Source organism: Gymnogyps californianus, chromosome 17, assembly GCF_018139145.2.
Source record: "Gymnogyps californianus isolate 813 chromosome 17, ASM1813914v2, whole genome shotgun sequence".
In the NCBI taxonomy this organism is placed as follows: domain Eukaryota; kingdom Metazoa; phylum Chordata; class Aves; order Accipitriformes; family Cathartidae; genus Gymnogyps; species Gymnogyps californianus.
In genome coordinates, this window is record NC_059487.1 from 7,048,478 (window position 1) to 7,064,932 (window position 16,455).

Below are 16,455 nucleotides of genomic sequence, written 5' to 3' on the forward strand. Positions count from 1 at the left end.
AACACCTCCCTGATGTCAGGGCCCCTCTGACCTGTGAAATGCAAGGACACAAGCCTGATTTTCAAAGCTTGCTGTGGTATTGATCTGAACTATACCACAGGCCCATCCTGTCTCTGTAATCACAACTCCCTAAGATGCCAATATTCCTATGTCATACTGTGTATTCATAAGCTGAAAGAAAACTTTTTTTAGCAATGCCAGAGCTTAGTTCTGAAGCTATTGAAAATAACCGTGAATATTCCCTTATTTTCTTTACTTGCCCTTACCTGGAAAGGAGGGGAAGAAATGCAGTCTGTTATTGCAGTGACTGAAAGACAGAAAGGGAGAAACTGAGAGGAAGGAGAAGCTGGCATGAAAGTTTTTGCAGGAGCACAGTCCAGATCACACACCATTGAAATTATCATTGACCATGGCATAGATTTTAAAATACCTGAATTACAAAGGGAATGAAGGGAAAATAGCAAATGAAATCCATCTGTATGAGAACAGGAATATACCATCAATCAGCTCACAAAGAGTTTCTCTATACGTGTTGCCCTTGGACACTCATATAGAGAAGGGCCACATCTACTTATCAAGGAAAAGTTGTGGCACTGAATATGTATGGCATTTGCACGCCTTTTATGCGGTGTCTTTTCATGCAAGTGTGTTTGTGATATACATACTTTACAGGAACATTTACAGTACCATACATCTGAAGAGCTGTTCTACTCTAGAGTCCAGATTGTTTTATTACCAGCTAAATGTTCTTTAAGCTACCTGTGAATGAGGGTATTGTGACATTTAGCAACTGGTTTGATTGAACACAGATGTGAACCATATTCCATACGGAGAAGATCCAAAGGGATAGATCCTAGGCTTGTTTCTGATTTGCAAGTAGGAGTTTGAATGCAATTACTTGACATTGAGCTACCAAGATAGATGGAAACAAATTGCTTGCTCGCACACCTACACTATTGCAAATGTAAAAGCAGCTGCAGTTTGAGATAGTGCACTGTCTTCAGAGGTCAGGAAAAAAAGCCAATATATGTGAAAGCAAAAGTCCTGTGGAAACGGGCAGTATCCACTCAGAAATGGGAGGGGCCCAGGCATTCTTATACATTGCTTGCCAAGAGGCTTCCTAGGCGTGCCCCATTCCACATAAGCACTGCTTTCTAATGTCGTTCCAGTCTATCTCCGAATATTACAAGAAGTGCTATTACCTGGGAAAGCATTTGAAAAAAATGGCTACATGGGGAATAGGGCTAAATTGATAATGCCAGTATGCAAGGTCTGTTGATAATTTTCCAGTGTTTCTTGAGTGTAAAATTTACTGATGCAAAACTGAAATTGCATGTGGCAGAATTCGTTTTATTATGGAAATGGTTATTTCTTACCAACAACTTAGGGAAGAAAAGCAAACATTTGAGGCCAGTTCTGATGTGTTCTGAACTGCTGAATTCTACAGGGCTGCTCACAGAAACTGTAACTAGCAGGCCTCATTCTCTGCTCATGAAGAGAGAGGGTTTATCCTTGTCTTCATTGGCTGTGGTGCTTGTTTGTTTTCCTTCCATTTGAACTGATAGTGCATCATTGAAAACATGGTCTCTCCAGTCCAGCCTGTAAAGTGGAACAGGGACTGAGCTATAGTAGTCCCCATGAGACAGCTCTAGTCCCCAAGACAAAGGTTGATGTTGAAATATTTCTGAACCTGAATCTTCAAGAACTTTCTTTTCCATGCAGATAGTTGATTTTTTTTCTTCCAGCTTTTCATCCTTGTTCAGCTGGGAAGAAATTCCAAGTTTTTACTAGCTTTGGTTGTTTGGTTGTCTCAAGTGTCTTTATCTGTAACTATTCTGCTATAACAATACTGAGCTGCCAAGATATACTGAGCTTAGCAGCTCTCAAGGTATACCCCGGGGAGGGGGGGACACAGGTTGCATTCTTTGAATGCAGTGCTGTAAGAGCAGAAAAAGGGAGTTGTGTTTGATCTCAATTTAGACAAACTATGCTGAAATGATACTCCTACTTGGTCAGGATACAATGACAGGGGCCAGAATAAGTGAAAAACCTGAGTTGCCAAAATCTGTTCCCAGGCCTGTTGAACTTCATGTTATAGGAAATACCAGTCTTAAGCACTTTAACAAGTATTTAAATATGCAGGTAAAAAATCAAGTTTAGTTTCTGTCTCTGCGCCACAGTCCTTCCTTTTGAAAATCCCCTGGGCAGAGGGAGCCAGACTGCAGCAGCCTGTAGGGACACCTGAACTTGGACCTGGGGTAGCTCAGCTAAAATGGCAAAAATATATTCTACAAAACCACAGTGTAAAATCCACCACATAGGGTCTTGTCACAATGTACTGTGGGAAGCTATGGAGCCTGAGTCATTCCCCATCCTCTCACCCCTATGTTTCTACGCTCTTCTACCTGCTCACATACCCACCCTGTGTGTACATGGACACACTTGCTTTGCACAGCTGGTACAAAGTTCAAAGTAAGTTCATTCCAATTGTGCAGATCTCTCCTTTTTATAATTCGCTGTGTTTGGAAACCAGGAAGCTATGGTATCATGTGCAGGTAGCACAGCAATAAACATGTTCTCATCACAATTTACACATAAAGTGTGAGTCCCTCGAGGTAACTCATCCCCCTCTTGACAGCTTTAATAAAGAATGATGGATTGTTTCTAAATGACAGTTTAGGAAGATCAAAAATTCCCCCCTGTATTGTTTTGAGCTCTGGTGTACAAGAGCTGTTTTGTGTTCTGTGAAAGTTGTTTTTGCCTGTAAGCGCTGGGGCTCTATTACTCCCCTTCACAGTGGTGAGAAATGCATAGTTACCACAGGAATATATTCATCCTGCTGCATACTTGTGACTTTTTGAAAAACTCTGCAGAAGAGCAAAGCCTAGCATGGGCGGGAGGTGGGGAAATGCCAATAGCTGAATGCATTGCCATCTTTGGGATGCTGCTCTGGGCAGTCTCCCCATATGGGTTGTGGGGAGGAGGAGGAGGGATTGGATACTGATCCACCCAGAGTTGCCTCCGAGGGGTGAATGCCAGGAGGAGGCATCACCTGAACCCACCTGCACTGGCTCAGCTTCCTAGCCAGCATATGCAGGGGGCTTGGGGAGACCGAGACCTCCAGGTACCTGGCAGTCACCTGCACCCTCTTTTCCCCCTTTCTGCCCTTTTCTTTTTAAAGACTACATGTGGCAGCCAGTTGGTTCTGGAGGGCAGAGTCCTCCCTCTTGTTTCTTTTTGGCTTGAGATTTATTTCTCAGTGCGTGTGCTTTGTAGCTGCACTTGGCAGAGTGGAGTTTGTTCAGCTGTCCATTCCCTAGCTAATCTGGCATCTTAAAATAAAAACAAGCAAGTGGATCTTTGGGGAAAGGTTGCCACATGAAGACGTGCGTATCGTTAAAACAGCACTGCTCAAAGTCATTCACATGGAAAGAAACCAGATAAGAAAAAAAGGCTGAGTGCCTGATTAGGGCTCGGTCTGATGGTACGTCGAGGTGACAAAATGAAGCCCAGACAAGAGCCCACTGTGGCCACGCAGCACCAAAATCATACCTCTTTCACTGTGGAAGTAGTGGGTCTGAGTGCTCTTTGGAGCCTGTCGCCTTCCATTAGGATGGAATATGGCGTAGTCCAGCTTTTGCCTCTTGTATATGAACAGCCAGCCCTTGGAGCAAGCTCTGTTGCAAAACACTGGAAGAAGACTTTTTTTGATTCTCATCAAACCGTACAAACTCAAGAGGAAGTTCTCCACCCATGTGAAATGGAAAATTTTGAAATAGAAAACAGCATAGACTGGAGTTAAATCAAGGCTAGAACTTGCCAGGGGTGCAGGATCCAGGGGATGGGAAGCTTGCAGCTCTCCTACCACTTCCCTGATGGGAGGCAAAGGAGGACTGTTCCTGTAGATCTTTTCTGAACTTTTACTTCTCCACCCATAAAATTTCTGGGGTAATGCTTCCTACAGCTAGGGAGGCCTGGCTGGACATCAGCTGCTTCATTTAGGACAGAACCAAGTAAAACTCACCTGTCCATCCTTTCTCTTCCTAATATCCCAGGATGAAGCAATGTTTTTGCTCCCTGCTGTCCCAGAAATCTCAGCAATATTGTTCTTATGTTTGGGATATCAACACCAGGGAACAAATTTTCAAAGTCTTCTAAAAATTGCCAGGTACCTGATCCATAAGGACAGATTCCAGGACATACCTATGCATGAAAGAGTGTGTGTGTGGTCGTATATGTAATCTGAGGGGTTTTCCTACAGAAGATCATAAAAAATACTCTTCCATTATTTATTGGAAAAAGAAGTAACTGAATTTTAAATTTGGGTTGAATCCTTGTTTTCCAGCTTTGTTTCCCAGCTCCATAAGTGTTTGGTTTAGTGTATGTAATGGTTGTCTTTGAATGCCTTTCGGTAAGCAGACCTCAGTAATAGCCCTAAGTCTTTACAGCCTGTATTTGTCAAGATTTGCGATACACTTTTTTCTAGTGAGCCGGTACTTTACTTCCTCTTGGAAATTATTTGTATTAATATATCCTGTTACTTTGATTGCTGGTGTGTTTTATGACCATGATATTCTTTCCCTTAGGCACAACAGGGATCTACCAGGGAGCCAATGGCCTGACAAATTCTGCAGGATTCAGTGCTGTGCATCAGGTATGGTTCAGCATTTATTATTGGCATCCTTGTCACTTATTTTAAACACTTGGAAGATTGGTAGATCAGGTACTACCATATGTTTTGCTGAACACCATTCTGCTCTACTCCTGTGGCCTGTCCGTTTGCTGGACTTCTAGGTATCTTGATTAGTTTTAAGATGTGCGTATCAATACGTACGCTTGCACAGAGTGCAGTCCTTGGAGGAGGAGGATGCCCCGGCAGTCTCTGCCGTGCTGCTGTAGCAGTGCCAAGAGTTTCATCATTCCTCTGCCATCTTACAACTTTCAGATATGTTTTCCATCCTCTACAGAGAGCTCCGCTTCTAGGATCCTGTCATCTGCTGTCTTGGCACTGTGTAATAAATATGAGCAATTTGAAGGAGGCGTTGGCAGGCCCTGATGAATATTGAGCCATATGAGCTGTCTGTGCGCTTCCTTCTTTGAGAATACACCTGTCTGTGGGCTTCATGCTTCAGATACTGTGATAAATGTGTGTGTATAAATAAACAGCATGCATATGTATACAAGGCAGATGTTTTTCAGTAGCAAATGGCTCTTCTTGATTGGACCAAACAAATGAGTACACTGTCCCAGAAAATGTGTTTTTGTTGGCCAATAATTTCAATTCCTTGTTTGTAAGGTGATTATTGGCTTGTATTTTTAATGACAACAGTGGGCAATTTCTTTATTACTTCAGTTTTGGCTAAAAACATCAGCATTTGCTGATAGAAGTGCATTTGATTGACGTATGGAGGTTACCTAAAAAGGGAAAAAATAATTGGGCTGTTTTCATTATTTTGTGATATTCTTTAAGAGAAAACAATGAAATTCTCTCAGTTCTTTTTCAGTTTAATTGTTATTATGATAACTTGAGTCTTTGTTCTTGAGAGCTCCCTGGTGACTGAAAGTTAATGAAATAGCTGTCACAGACAAAGATGTAAGCTGTAAGGAGGAAAGTGCTTTTAGTCTTTCTAAAGACTATTTATTATTTAGTTTTATTTAATACCAGAGACTAATTAGCATTTCTGAGGAAATAAAAACCTTTTGCTGAAAGACAATCCCCAGAGCATGAATACAGTTCTCTATCTGAAAAAGCAAATAGGTGGACAAGAGCAGGAGTTGCAATTACAATGAAAAGAAACAAATTAAACCTTTTATGTTTTAATTGTCCAGAGAGAAGTTTTCTAATCTATTCCACTGTCCTGCTTCTCACAAAAAAAGAACGTATGAGGATAATGGTATGGATTTTGAGGATAATGGTGTGAAGTTTGTTTGGGAGCCTTAAAATCAAGACAAAGGGTCCCCAAGGTCACTTGCAGCTCGTATTTTTAGTTCATTTTTCTGTAGGTAGGGAAGATCACTCAGGTATTTAGTTATTGCTGAGATAGTTGGACAATCTCAACTGTGAACATTTCTGCAAAACAATTGCTACTTTTTTTTTTCTTCATTTTTGTAACCTCTTCTAACAGATGGTCAGAAAATGTTGCTGATCATGGGAAAATGCGGCCTGTTTTGCTCCTTCCCTCACCCAATTATTCATTCTATTCTTCTAATTTCTTAGGTATTTTGTTGTTTACAGAGACCGTGTGTTCCATCACGGCCCTTTTCAAAAATCTGCCCTGCTTCACTCCTATATAAAATTGTTGAACTTTGTAATACAAAATGTGTTAGCACTGATAACTAAAATTCTATAGAAAAAGCAGAACTCGCCTGATTTCTGACCTCTTGTTGATTAGTTGATTGTAATAAAATAGACGTGTATTTGGGAGAAGCAGAAATGTAATTTTGTAAGTGAACGAAACGTGGTTCTTTAGTGAAATGTTCCTGAACCATGACTTGCTGCATGCATAGATAACGCTGCCTCTGTGGTGCCTTATTTATAAGGTAAAACCAGATACACAGAAGTTAGATGTTTCTTTTTTCCTCAAAGGAGTATTCATCATATCCAAGCTTTCCTCAAAGCCAGTACTCACAGTATTACAGCTCCTCCTACAACTCTCCGTATGTGTCTGCAAACAGCATCAGCCCCTCAGCCATCCCAACCTCCACTTACTCTCTGCAGGAGTCTTCTCACAATATCACCAGTCAGAGCACAGAATCGCTGTCTGGTAGGTGCATCTCTTCTGTTTTCAGTTTGGCAGTCTCAGCCACCTGTAGACATAAACACTATAACCTTGTTGTTGGAATTTTTTTAAAATACATATATTTACATGGATAAATTAGATTTCCTAGCACTTAACAGTTCTGCTTACACAGTGCAACACAGGGTTTTGGGAAGAGATTAGAACATCCACACTCTCTAAAACTATCCTGTGTCGTTTCCTGTGTCGTATGTGAGGTTTGATCTCCTCTAAAGGTTGTACAGAAAGATAAAACAATTACATACAAAACCCAGATCAGTACTGAGGGCTAACATGGGTAGCAATGGGTTCAAAATAAACAGCCGTGCTCTGAAAAAGCCCCAGAGTTTCCTGATTGTCTGATGACATTTTAGCCCCTGTCTCTGTCAAGGTTTATATTCACCTCTTACAACAACATGTAATATATGCATTCATAAATAAGTACATCAAGAGAAAGTCCCTCGTGAAAAAATCAACACAAACTGTTTGTCTAAGTTGAAAGTTCAAGATGAATTCCATGCAAAAAGGTTTCAAAATTTGTGGCCTCTCTTTGAGTGGTAATTTTTGAAGTGTCAAAGCTTAAATGGTTTATGGAATTACTGGCGGATTATTATCCTCCAGTGTACTGTTCAAGTACAATCTTCAGATATCACTTCCCTACTAAAGTTTTCATTGGCATGCAATAACATTTATATAAAACACCACATAATTTGTGGATGATCACAGTATACGCCCATTGTAGGTCTGCTGACTTATGAAACAAATCTGAACATCTGTGGTTGCTCTAAAAGAAAAATAAACTAATATTGGTTTTTAAAAAGAAGTGATCACAGATTGCTCTAAAAGCAGTTGGAGGATTTTCTGTTCCTTAGATCTTATCTCAGCCTTTTTGAGAAAGGGTGATTTCAAAAAGGCTTGTTAGGCACAATCCAGGCTTCTCTGAAGAAGAATATGGTTATTCTAGGAAGCTGGAGAGGCCACAACTTAGCAAGGTGAAAAGAAAAATATGTTTGAAAAGGATTTGTAATGTAAGGTGAGTGAAATCTGGACAGGTTTATGAAACTCAAGCCAATCAAAACAGATACTTTACACAAGGAAAGTTCACCTTTGACTGTCTCTTCTCAGTTATTTCTAAAATACTATCCTCTGTGAAATGGAATATGGTTAACCAGGCTAGTTCTGTATTTTTAAATAAAAGTATACTTAAATGAAAGTATATTTTTAATCATGAGCATTCATCAAATTAAAAAAAAAAAAAAGAAAAAATTTTTTTCAGAAGTTGAATTGGTCTTGGTTTCCTTTTCCATTGCCTTTCTAATTTCTCTCTTGAAGAGCGGGGGGGAGTAAAATTCAAAAAGCTATTTTTTTTAGTGAAAAATATGATAAGGTTTTTTGAAGTGACATGCCCATTTTAAGATGTTATATATACAGTCTTGGTGATTTTTGAAATTGTTTTAACAAATCTCAGGAGTTAAAAGTTATTTTGCTAACAATTTCAGCTATTGACATGAAAAGAGTAAGATGTTCTGATGGTGTTTTCACAATGTTTCTGGTGATCTTCATTGAAAGGTTTCGTGCTTTAATTATAATGATACAGTGCAAAATTTAAGTTTACAGTGGAATTTCTTTCTTCATAATAGGGGAATATTCAACAACACCAGCAAAAGATGTAGAAACAGACAGACATCACAGAGGGTCAGATGGCAAGGTACGAGTCCGGTCAAAAAGAAGCAACGATCCTTCCCCTACTGCTGACAGTGAGATTGAGGTAATAACTTTAATTTATATTGCCTTAGTAAATCCAGCAAAGATAAACAGTTGCATCTATTAGCAAATCCCACCATCAGACTAGTGAGCTGTAAGAGCCAGAATAAAATCAGTAATATAACTGGAGCCTATAGACATGGGTAGTCAAAATAATTGCTCAATTTCTATATTATCAGCATCTCAAACTATTCTTCATATGTACATTTTTTTTTCCTTTGGGCTTTTTATAAGTCTGCTGTTTTGTTCCCCTGACTTGACACGCAACAGGGGATTTCTGTGGTTGTTAGGAGAGCAGACTGTCAGGATGGCCAGCGCACACACACAAGTCCAAAATTCCTCATGTTTCATTTTGCCTGCTTTCACAAGGCATCTACAATCAGTGCTCCAAATGGATTTGAGATCTTAAAAAGCTCTAATCCAACAAGACATATTTCCTGACTGAACGAATTCTTGCAATTGCTTAATATGTAACTGTATTTCTTTTTTCCACCCTGTCTGTCATCACAGCGTGTGTTTGTGTGGGATTTGGATGAGACGATAATTATTTTTCACTCCTTACTCACGGGAACCTTTGCATCCAGATATGGGAAGGTAAAATTTAATTTTTTTAGCATTACTGCTTGTCCAGCCAAATTGCATTGGGAACTGTGGGGGCAGCTAATGAGACAGCTTTTCAAACAGATGCTGTTGATTTTATTCAGACACATTTGTATAAATATGTCCTGTGGTATTTCCTTCTAACATGTGAAAATTTAATTTACCTCCCTTTTATGTTGCAAGTAGCCCCTTGTTTTTCAAAAGCTTGTATTGTTCAGCTGCTGCTAGATAGGACATCAGGATGTTCTTTCAATGTCTGTCTCCTGCAAGAAGGAGCCTATCAAGCAGCCAGACAGCATTAACTCTAGCCTGAATGAGGTAACACATTTTTTGTTAGACCGATGTTTTCTTATGAATCTCAGAGATTTTGTGTTGGTCAGTCTAGGTTGCGGTAAAGAATACTGGCTCTTCTTCCCACATGGCAGCTGAAGCTCACATTTTTAAGGGGTTTTAGGAACCATATCTTTAGCTATCCATACTTTAGATATCCCCTTTGAAATGCAGGCAGTTCCATTTTTTAGGTAACTCTCTCTGTGGCTGAACAGACTGAACTTGGCTGCTAAGGAGAAAACACTGGTTCTTGGATTTAGTACCATGTGCTTCAATTTCTTCCTAAGGCAGCTTTTTATGATAAACACTTAAGTCACTTTGAATTACAGAATGTCAAACACTTTTAAATGGGTAGGAAAAAAGACAATATCATTACTTAATTAAAGGTGGATGACCTAGTTGGCAGCTGTTTCCACACATGGCTTTGAACATTCAGCTTCATCAGGAGACTGGAAAATAACCCTGCTTCTCTCTAGAAAGCAGAAATATGATTTGACATCATTTCATGGCTTTACCAGCTGTACTTGTTTTATGATGGTTATAACAAGCTGAATGTGTAATTAGTAAGATAGATTTATTGTTCGCTGTTAGATGTGCACAGTTGTAAAGGACATAAAATGGTGTTTGTGGTGTGGAAGTCTACTGCAGCACTTGGAATGCTGCTAACACTTCTAACAGCACCCTCTGAAAACCAAGCACGTGTTTCCAAGCAGGGATTTATTCAGACCCATGTTGTACAAGGTAATTGAAGTGGTTACTTTTCCCAGGGAACGTAATGAACAAGGCAGTCTGAGGTATACATGTGTAAGCTCAAAGCTACTGCCTGCAAAAAACAGAAAGAATTAGGCAGGATCAGGAAACATAAACTTATGCTGCGTGGATCTGCTATGTGGTCATGCTTATCATTGGGTAGGGGCTGCAGTATGCATATGGAGAATTCCCTTAACGGGCTGACTTTGTCCTAGCATAAAACCTCTGAAGCAGATGCCTTCATCTGCTGCCTCAAGCACAAGTGTAGAGGGTGTGGGGTTGAGATCTGCTGCATGGGGGCAGATGGTGATGGACCCGTGGAGGTGAGAAGGGCTTCTCCACCTGTGGAGAAGCCCTGCCACCGCAGTACCTGTGAGCTCTTGCTGATGGGCTGCCACAAAGGCAGAAGTTGCCATCTCTAGAGCAGCTGGTGTGGGGATGAAGTGGGGTCAGGAAGTGGAGCCAGAAGGGGTTTATCAAAAGCACTCACCAGTGGCTGAGCAGTTCCCGTTGGCCGTGAGAGCAGAGTTAGGCCAAGACGGGGCACTCATGAGCAGCAGCCTGCAAAAGCGACTAGGGAGAGAGGAAAACAGGAAAATGGAAACTCAGGGAATTGTCTGCTTTGGAAGGCCTTTAAAGGTACAAAATGACAAACTTCTGTTGGCTGTTTCCTTTATACAAATGTAAAGAATGATACAAACAGGAATATTTTTTTTGAATGAATGAATCACCTTTTCTATTAAGGTACAACAGGCTCTTTGAGAAACTTCTCTAAAAGGATTTTTTTCATAGTTCTTCATTTGTTTCATCAGTATTAAATTCTTCAGAGCTTTCCTATAAGGGAAATGGTTGTGTTATAAAAGTATTATAGGCTAACGGCTTGATCCAAAGACAACTAGAGGCTTTGGTGGGCTTTGGAACAAACCTTAAACCAAGAGGGAAATACAGCACACTCAGACAGGCTGTCCTGGGAACCGTTAAAGAGTAACACAATTCAGAAACGTTTAAGTGAGCTGAACTATCAAGTACAAGTGAAGCAGTGAGCCAGAGGTTAATAGAGTTTCAGAATCTCTTACTTGAATAATGGAGGAAGTGTTAATCTCAAAGTAAATTAAGTATCAAGGCCTAAAATTCTTATTTTTGTCCATAATTGATTATAAAAGATTCATGTGCCTGTAATTAGATATGCACACGCTTTGAATTAAATCTCACACATGGAGGTCTTAATATGTCTTCCTCTAGAAAAAGTGTCAGTTTATATGATCTTCGCCATCCCCCTGAGCAACATTAATGTCCCGATATCATCCTGTCTATTGCACTGGTAGAGCTGATGTGCAGCCACTCAAAGAATTAGTCTATAAAGTTGATCAAGGTGAAGAATAACACCTCTTTCTGGGGTGATTTTTCTGGGAAGAGGGGAGAAGGAACAAGAACTATAGCTTCAGAGATTTGGGTCTAAACTCCTGTGTTCTTTAGCTACAAAATCTCAAATGGTTCTGCATGTTGCCCCTTCTTTGGTGATGGCAGCAGTAGGGAGCTGTCCAAAAAAATCTGATGGGGGGGAGAAAGAGGGGCAAAAATTCACAAAAAGGATTATCAATTGTAGTCGTATTATTAATCATTAATGCTTCAATGTACATTTTCTAACCTGATTTCATGTGAAAATTCTCTTTGGTTTCTGAGGGAAACCTCTATGGTCCTTGCCATAGATATGGGCTCCTCAGAGCATGGACAGTTCATCTCAGGTGTTTAGAAAATAATTTGCTCACAGCATTAATAGAAGTTAAACCACAAAATTTACTCCGGGTTGAAGCATGAATGAATAGCCCAGCCTAGGTTGCTCCTTTTTTGTCCCCTCTGCCCAAACTCTTTGCTCTATCCCATGGATTACACAGTCATCAGACATTTGGTCTTAATGTCTTTCCCATACCATCACTGCAGTATAACCTTTATAGTAGCAGTCAGAGTGGCCTGGAACTTCACATCTCCTTTTGCTTTCTTGCCCACGGTTGGATGGATGCATACCTGCACAAACATACGGAGTCACGGTCTAAATGATTGGGGCAGCAAAGCTGTCAAACCCGGGGAAGTCTCTCCACCCCTTTCCTTTCTTAGCAGGAGGCCCTCTGACAAGAAAAGGCAAAAAAAAAAAAAAAAGTTCAGTAGGCAGTTAACCCTGGATATTATGTTCAGGAGGGTTTAGAAACCTGTTCTGCAGGCTTCTGATCACTGTATAGGTGCAGAATATTTACCATGTGCCTAGAGACCACAACAGATGTAGACCATCATTATAGCTTAATGTACTGTCCACCCAGCCCTTTTAATCCCTTCAGGCACATATAATAGAGCTCCCATTCAACAGGAAGATGGCTGCAGTCTTTACTGTGTCTGCAAAGATCTGCCCGCCAAATCACTGACTAAACATAATGGGAAAAACAGGTCAAAATCCATAACAGTGCTACTGGGGTTTCACATGAGTTGGGTAAAAGTCAAGGGGCTTTGGCCATTTGTTTGAAGCAGCTAGGCGCCATACAGAAAGACTCTTTTGGTGGTATTAATTCAGACACAATAAAAAGAGATTGCATGCACTCCCGTGCCAAAAAAAAATCATAAGTCTGTTCTCTTCCCTGACTGAGATATTTGCAAGCTTGTTCCATAATCTGTGTTGTCAAAGCATTAAAAAAAAATTTCTGCATCTCTTTCAGTCCGAGAAATTCTAAGTATTATATTGCAGATTCATTCTCATGCTTTTTGAAGGACTAGTATCAGTAAAAAAGGGGGCACTGGGTGCGTTGTTTTCCTAGCTGAGGGGTATATGTGAAACTAATACCTTTTCTCAGTATTTTGTATTGTTCCCAGAAAGTGTATTCTTGTTCTGTGTCGATACACTTCTTAGGATTTTAGTGTCAAAATTAATTGTGAGTAAAGTAAAATCTGGAGTTAAAATTCATCTTTACGTGCAAGTTACTCTGAAATCCTGGAACCAAATGGAAAGGATTTTATTTTAGCACTGAGTTAAAGAACTGAATTCATAGGACAGTCTAAATTCTTGAATTGTGTTGGATCTTTATCAGTACTTATCTGCTGATACCTGAGCGTTATGATCTATAAAATTCCCTGTAAGATGCATCGCAATTTCTGAGATTGTTTGGCATCTTGAATTGGCTCGAATTAAGAAAAACATACTGCAAAAAATAATAAAACACACTATGTCCCAGTTTTAAATCAGTCATGCAAAGTCATGTTCTAGATTTAAGTTAACCTTAACTGAAAGGTGTTTAGATTACCTATATTACACTGTGTCCCTGTGAGCCTGGACTATGTGGTTGCTTTGCCTGGAGTGGCCAGTCTGGCTGCTTTCAGTGGGGACTTGCAGTTTGCCTCGTAGTTGCTTGATTGATGTAGAGGCTGTTTTTCTGATAGCTATGTTTTTTATTGCTTTTGCATTTTAGAAGTGGCAACATGAGATTTATCCAAGTTGTAAGCAGATAGGTATCAGTGAGATAGACAAGGCATGCACTCAAGTTTCCGGCTTCTGTGAACATGGGCTCTGCCTCTCTGATGAGGAACTTGCGGTGGCACGGGTATGTGAAGGACCAGGAGAGGGTCCTCCAATGATAGCGGGGTCTCAAGACCCTTTGGACAGAGTAGCTAAAGTTGCTGCTTAGCCCAGTTGAGGACAGGACATAAACGTGATTTTGTAGCATTTCAAGCAAATGTCATAGCTGCTGTATGTTGGCTGTCTGTGAACTGGACAGTCTTGTTCTCACCAGAAATGATGTTGTGGATCTAAGAAACCTTATTCCTCAAAAATTTCACTGGCAGTTATATGTTCTTACAAAAAGTTTTCCTTTAAGTGAATTATAATTTCCAATTAAAAAAAAAGTCATTGAAAAGTTCCTGCTTGGCTCTACTAGAGATCCTTGTAAAACCCTAGGGTTCTTTTTTTTTGTTTTTGTTTTTTTTTTTTTCCCTCCTTGCTTTCATTGAATGCTTCAAGTAGCTTGTGCTTTTCCCTGCTTTGTTCTCTCAGGACTCTAAAGCCAGGACCTGATTGAAACACCATAGGGATTTAATCAAATCTGATGGTGATTCATGCTTCTAATGGCCGAATCTGTCCTTTACTACTTTACAAACTGAGAAGGAATAAAACCCCATTTTATTGCTCGGCTGTTAAAAACTATTTGTAGAAGTTGCTAAGGTTCAAATCAAAAGCGCCCTCCCTTGAGAACTATTAGTTAATTCTAAGTGCCATGGCGTCGCTTTTTTCCCTCTCTCGCTTGAGATGTGGCCTTATATCACTACTGCTGTTCAAACATCTGAGAGTTTTCCATTCCTTTGACAAACATGAGCCAAAGTGCTTAAGGACATCTGTTTATTTTATTTCTTTAATGAGAAAACCTTCCAATTTCTTACTGGCTCAGCTGTGTTTATTTACATTTTGTTAGTCATATGTGTGGGGCACCTTGGGACGTTAAAAACCTGCAGAGGCCTATGCTGAGGGCTGCTAGCAGGCATCCTGGTCAGAAAGGCAGAATAAACCCTTCCTAAGGAAAACACAGTCCTTGGAACTCCATAAAATAGATTTTCAAAACAAATAGAGCCTAATTCACTCAGTAGATCATGGATTAAGTCAAGATGAATACAATTTGGAAAGGATTTTCTGAGGAAGTTGGAGATTTTTTTTATCCACTGGAGGCTAAACCTTGTATTTAATGCCTTTTTAAGTTAAATTAAAAAAGCATTCAATCACTGCAGGTAATAAAAAAGTCTGTTACTTTAGACATGCTGCTATATCAATTATTAGTTCATTATTGGAGAGAAGGGAGTAAATAATTCCAGCCATTTGATTATTTCAAGTGTGTATTTCGGGAGCAAACATCTGTGTTTATCATCTGTACTGGTTGATGAGAAGCAGCAGCAGAAACAGCAAAACCAGATCCACAACAGCTTAGGTGGTGGGCATGGGAGATGCTCTGAGCTCGTGTAGATGTAACCTCTTGTACTAGAGCTTAGGTGAGCAGAGGGTTTTCTAAGCAAAGTGCATGTGTGGCATTTGGAAGTATTAAAGGATTATTTTTGACATAAAATATATATCAGAAACAATGCTGAATTGTCAAACAAGCATGACAAGTAAACCTGCTTTCCAGTATCGCTGAACCGTGACTTGATTTTAAGGGAAAAATAGTTTAAAAAAACCAAAGGGACATAACTTGAGTTAGGAAGTTGCATGTGCAAAATATGCAGTTGTGCTGAGGATTACACACCGTGATATGTTTCCGCCAAGCTTTCCAGTTTTGTATTTTTCACAGAGCTATCAAGGGCTTACATATAGAAATACAGTGATTTTCCTGTGTTGAGGGGAAGGGAATGAAGACGTATTTGGTTTAAATTCCACTACCTCTTTTGACATGTATGCCCTGTATAGTAAAAATAAATTATTTGTAGATTTTTTGTCATGAACTTTTTGTATTACTAAATAAAAATAATTTCCATTTGTTCTCAAGCATGCCCCAGCTTTTAACCTGTATTTAAGTACAGTATTCCCGCAGGACTGGAATCAATTTCAGAACTCATGGGTTCAGACACCAGATAAATTAGTGTAGTCATTACTGCTTGTCCCTATGCATAGTTCATTTAGGGAGGGAGGAGAACCTTTTCAACCTCTGTGTGCTCCTGAATGTGAGGATTTAGTGACTGACATGCCCATCTGCTTATTGGAATAATTTCCAGGGTGTAGTCCCCAACCATTTCTGAACAGAAACATGCCAGTAAAAAAGAGAGTCCTTCAGTAAATAATGAGCAATACTTTGGAAGTACCTCTCAAGTCACAGTAAGGGTGAATATGAAAAGGTATCTGAAGAAACAGGATTAAATTATATTTTCTCTCTGTCTAGCATGGACTTTTCACTAGGTCACACAGTGATGACTGCAGACACTATTCATTTAAATTCAGTAGATTGTCTAATAAACCTGGATATATCAATGTTTAGGTAAAACAATATGTCTTCATTTTTGGGAAAAGAAGTTCAGAACCTGAAAAGCTGAATGATTCTATTTGAAAAAGGACAATCCTTTTTTAAGAAGTCTGAAGTGTAGTCACTTAAGTCACTTCTGAAAATGGGTTTCAGCTCCTGAGCCACTTTGGTTACTTAAAACAACTTTTCTCACAAATACCCACTCTCTCACTTGAAAAGCTCTGAGAAGCTACGTCTAGCTGTAGCCTGTGTCTATT

The 16,455-nt window shown here is 39.7% G+C and overlaps 1 protein-coding gene across 3 annotated transcripts in view; it reads left to right on the forward strand.

Moving 5' to 3' along the window:
* Nucleotides 1–16,455, forward strand: part of EYA2 (EYA transcriptional coactivator and phosphatase 2) — a 102,271-nt gene that overhangs the window by 62,734 nt on the left and 23,082 nt on the right. For all 3 annotated transcript variants that reach the window (XM_050907118.1, XM_050907119.1, XM_050907121.1), the window contains 4 exons: nt 4,587–4,654; nt 6,587–6,764; nt 8,417–8,544; nt 9,051–9,134. In XM_050907118.1, the coding sequence (XP_050763075.1) occupies nt 4,587–4,654; nt 6,587–6,764; nt 8,417–8,544; nt 9,051–9,134 (458 nt within the window). The remainder of the gene's footprint in view (nt 1–4,586; nt 4,655–6,586; nt 6,765–8,416; nt 8,545–9,050; nt 9,135–16,455) is intronic.